This window comes from Macrobrachium rosenbergii, chromosome 11 (genome assembly GCF_040412425.1).
Source record: "Macrobrachium rosenbergii isolate ZJJX-2024 chromosome 11, ASM4041242v1, whole genome shotgun sequence".
Classification (NCBI taxonomy): domain Eukaryota; kingdom Metazoa; phylum Arthropoda; class Malacostraca; order Decapoda; family Palaemonidae; genus Macrobrachium; species Macrobrachium rosenbergii.
The window spans coordinates 33177255-33182376 of NC_089751.1; the positions used below are offsets into that span (position 1 = coordinate 33177255).

General features: G+C 36.4%; 1 protein-coding gene across 1 annotated transcript; it reads left to right on the forward strand.

Annotated features, from left to right (window-relative positions):
* The first annotated feature begins 4268 nt into the window (after nt 1-4268).
* Nucleotides 4269-4844, forward strand: LOC136843504 (uncharacterized). Its single transcript, XM_067112040.1, has 2 exons — nt 4269-4380; nt 4519-4844. Exons 1-2 carry the CDS (start codon nt 4269-4271, stop codon nt 4842-4844), a joined length of 438 nt encoding a protein of 145 aa, XP_066968141.1.
* Nucleotides 4845-5122: the final 278 nt, after the last annotated feature.

Sequence of the window (5122 nt, forward strand, 5' to 3'; positions counted from 1 at the left end):
CCTCGTTATACTTGCAGCAGATGCAGGTCTAATGCTTGTGACATAACTAATCCTTACCTTGAGTGAGTGTCGTTCTTGGTCTCCTGAGCATTGGAGTGTCTTTGCCAAGAAGAGGCAGCATAAGAGGAAGTCTGAGGCGCCATCTTGGGAAGGGTTCTCTCTTTCGATGGATGCTTTTCAAGCTCCCCTTTATTCTGCCTCTTCTTTGTCTAAACTTCCTCCAGTTGCTGCTTCTTTAGAGGATTTTACCCCTTTCAGTCTTCCATGGCCTCACCCTTGGAAGTTTTGGCAAAGAGGTCAGGAGATATTATCTTTTTTGCTGTCCCCTCTCTCTCCAGTTTTCTTACATTTTATTATGATGAGTTGGAAAAGGTATGGTTTGGATTTGGGTTCATACCTGAAGTAATTTTATTGAATAGCAAAAAGCACAAAAATAAATTAGTAATGAGCATTAAGCAGTCCTTTCAAACTAAACACTTGAAGAACAAGATTGAAATACAGCACTGCCAGATCACGAAAGTGACATTGCAAGTTAATACATACCCGAGGGTCCAGAAGGTGTTTGCATAGTGATATTACCTTCTCTATATGGTAGACAAGAGAACTAGTTTTTTGGGAACATTCATATGAATATATGAGTAGGCATATACACAGTATAAGTACTAAGTGAAGTTGTGATGAAACAACTGAATTTATATGAAGTACTGTTGTTATGAGAAACAAACCATGTTTCATAGGATATTTCTCAAAATATAGGTATGATCATTGCCAATGGCTTGTTTCCATTAAAAATTTTTCCTGACTACAAAAATATAAGTAAACATGTTTATAAAACAGGCAAAAAGTTGCCTTAATTTTAACCAGTACAGTATTGAGAAGTTATTAGGTTAAGGAAGCATCCCTAAATGACTGGCTGAGTAATTTCTCCGTTAGTTGGTTTAAAGTTGAGATTAAAGAGGTAAACAGGATATATTTATGAAGTATTAAAATCATATTTTATAACCAGTTTTTATCACATTAATAACAACACATTCAATGTTATGTTCAGTACAGCAAGATATTTTTGAGACAACAAATGTATATTCTCCTCAGCTTAATCCATGTTTTGGGTTACTGTTTTTAATGAGCCTTGTCCAGTTGTGTCTATCTTGAACAGCTAATTTCATAATTGGTTTTGGCAGACCTTATTTAGCTGGGTTTTGGACTGGCAACAAGTGGGCTGCCAGGATCAGTGAAGATATTAATCAATTTTTATTTAAAAAAAAATTACCCACATAGGCAAGCATATCCTGATGCATAGAAACTATATAACATTCACACATTTGTTCACAAGAAAAAATTACTTTTTAATTGTTAAAAATCCAAATTCCTTTTAAATAGGCCACTAGGGACCAGAGCAAAACCCCATTCACTCAAAATCTTTGAAGATTTCAGGTGGAGGTCATACTTTTTCCTGTTGCTTAGAAATGGGGGGACCATCATAATAATGCTGAGCCAACAATAACCTATCCCAGTGAGTACACACTGGTGTAATTGTGCATGAGATGGGTATGCCCAATCCATGGTTGAAATGAGAAAACATAAACCTTTTGGCTGCTGTTACAACTAGTAGTTCAGGGACAAATTTATCTGTAATGTTGTATATTTCTAATTAGCAAGTAGGATAGACACCTCTCGCAAATTCCGTGTCATATTTATTATTATTATTCACAAGATAAACCCTATTCACATGGAACAAACCCACAAGGGCCATTAACTTGAAATTCAAGCTAACAAAGAATGTGGTGTTCATTTGAAAGATAATAGGAATTACAGAAGAGATTTATTAGAAAAGAAAAAAATAAATTACAAAAATAAATTATTGCCAGGTGGTATCATTGGTCTTTTGGGAGTGCGTATTTGCAAATATTTTTTTCTTGTTTATTGCTATTTTGTTATAGCCAATCTATATTTTGTTAATCTGTTGATATAGTGAATGATATTAAGAATGTACGACATGATTGTTGAGGTTGAATTATCATTGGTGTAGACAAGGTGTGTTGATCAAATGTTTGTTGTGAAATGGCTATGCATGATTGAAAGTAAAGGAAAAGACGTTTGTGACACAATAGCCTAGAAAAAACTCGTTATAGAATAGATACAGGCAATATAAAACGTATTTAGGAACAGTTGTATGGAGGACAAGTTGAGAAAAATTAAAACTTTTTATGTTGGAAGTTAAACGCATTAGTTTATTATTTTTATGGGTATTCTCTGAAATAGCAGTTTTCTTTCAAAACGAAGTGGCTAAAAAGTTCAGGAAAACACAGTCCTGTTACTGATAGCATCTTGAACCCTCTGGAGATCTCCACTCACTTTAACTTTTGAGTTATTTAGACCTTGCAGTTCAATTTCAATCTATTATGTTAATGAGAGGAAAGAAAGTACTTTGGTGTAAAACTGTATACGAAACAGTGGGGTGTCCTGCCAATTTGGCAGTTTAATACCTAATGGTTGAAGTAATACGAAAGTCTGAGAAGGGACAGTATATGTTGGTGCAAAGCTGCATTATAAGAAAATCGTGAATGAAGAGTGGAATACTTTATATTTATGTAATAAGTTCATGATTAGGGATCATGAAAAGAAACTATGTAAAATTAGGGATAGTGAAGAGAAACTGCAGATGTGAAAGTGTTTGCAATAGGAGAAGGTTGAGAGTAAATGAGCAAGGGTACATTTGAGGATAAATGGAAATCAAGCATATGGAGCATTAACTGTTAATGTAGATGTTAGAAGAAGGAAAGCTGATTCATAAGTATTTAGGAATAATAATGAATAATGATTTTACCAAATGTAAAGAACGGCTTTAGCATGAGAAAAGGGTTAGCTACATAATGGTTGAAGCAAGGAAGGTAGCAGGGTGTTTGCAAAAGATAGGAAGATCCCTGTTTTGTGTATGGAAGCCTAGGAATGGATGAAGAAAAGTGGAGTGCAAAGCCAAGTAGATTGCATCCTGGTTAGAGGAGCCGACAAAAGCAATGTGATGAACTGCAAAGTGGTCTTGGGAGAAGCATGTGTTAACCCTTAGTGGACAGATTGAGCTTCAGTGTGAAGTAAAACAGGTTTGGGGAGGTGGACAGATTGCGGTTCAGTGTGGAGCAGAATTACGCACCACTGTTATGGTAATAATGATTCGAAACAAAGGTGCCAATACTTCTATATGCTATGAATTCACTAATGGCAACTTTTATACAGACGTGAGAGTTAGGCCAGTATCAGTAATGCTTGTGACTTCAAGGGGGAAGGTACTGCATCTCTCTCTCTCTCTTTCACGAGTCTTTTTGTAAATTTGCTTGTAAATATACGAAGGGGTTGCTGTTGTTTTTTGTTTTTGTCTTTTACGATAGTATGTCGGTTGTTAATGTAATTTTACAGAGAAAATTGCAAAGAAATATTAGAAAAAGCTTGTAAAAGTAAAAAAAAAGTTACTGAATCTTCCTTCTCGTAAACTTATGTGAATATTTTACAACAAATATGCATAAAATATGTTACTGCTTTTATTTCTTATCTGTTTTGATATTGTGTGAGCAGTAATAATAATTTTACAAAATCCAAAAAACTTATTTATTAGAAAAAACATATAAGTTGGTAAAATTTACGATTGTCTTGTAAATGAGGCCCCACAAGGGGTTGTAAATAGTCATTTCCAACTTCTCGCGGAAGGTAGGGAAAATTTTTTAGAATTTTTTTTATACAGTGTGAATGTACGTGTCATTCTCTTTCCATTGATGTGATTTTTTTTTTTTATTTTGCCGACCTCAAAGTTTCCCCAGTCTGGGGTGCTGCACATTGATAAATTATGCCGTCCCTTAAGGGTTAAACAACATACGTTAGTGGTGATGGATTTGAAAATGAGAGGGAGGAAACCCAAAAAGAGAAAGAGGAGATCAAGAATTAAGATTTGGGAACTTAAAGGAGAAAAGGGGGAGCAATTTAGGAGGACTGTGAGAGAGAGATGTCAGGAAAGGGGGAACATAGAAGTTGGACAGGGTAACAGAACTGAAAATATGTGGGCAGACATGAGAGAAATATGTATGGGGGAAGCAGAGGAACTGGTGGGAAGAACCAATGGATATGGAGTGTCGAGAAGAGGAAAGTGTTGGTGGAATGGAGAGGTGCAAGAATCAATTAAAAGAAAATTAAAAGCATTCAAGGACTGAAAAGTAAGGCATGCACAAGGTGCAGAGGAACGGTACAGAGAAGAGGAAAGAGATGCGAGGAGGGTAGGTATGGGTATTGGAAGGGCGGCAGAGCAGTTGAATGAAAGACTAGGAACAAGAGAAGGGGAAAAGGACATCTATAAGATTTCAAACTTGAGGAAAAGGCAGAGACAGGATTTGGGTGAGTTGGTGTCATCAAGGATAGAGATGGAAATATATTGTATAGGGATGAAGACATTAAGAAGAGATGGAGAGAGTATTCTGAACAACTTTTAAATACTGAAAATGAGAGAACAAATTGAAGTTATCAAATTTCTAGGTACAGAGAGGGAGAAATGGATGCTGGATTTATTAAAAGCTATAGGGGAAGAGGAAGAAATGCCAAGGGACTGTGAGGAGAGTCTAATGGTATATATATACAAGCAGAAGGGAGATGTCATGGAGTGTGGTAACTACAGAGGAATTAAACTAACAGAGCATGGATTGAAAGTTTTAGAGAGGATAATGGTTGAGAGATTAAGAGAAATTGTAAAGATCGGGAAACAGCAGTATGGATTCATGAGAGGAAGAGGGACGGTGGATGCCGTCTTCATAGTAAGACAGCTACAGGAAAAGAGGCTAGAGGGAAACAAGGAGCTTTATTGAGCATTTATAGACCTAGAGAAAGCATTCGATAGAATCCCAAGAGAAGTGATGTTTTGGTGTTTGAGGAAGAGGAAAGCCCCAGCAAAGTTGGTTAGGCTGGTCGAGATGATATATCAGAATATCAGAGAACGAGTACAAAAGTAATAACAGCAGTTGGGAAAACAGAAAATTTTGAAGTTAGTGCTGGATTACACCAGGGGTCAGCATTAAGCCCACTTTTTGTGCTGGTCATGGATGTGTTGAGTGAAGAGGTCAGGAATGAAGTGCTGTGGGAGTTG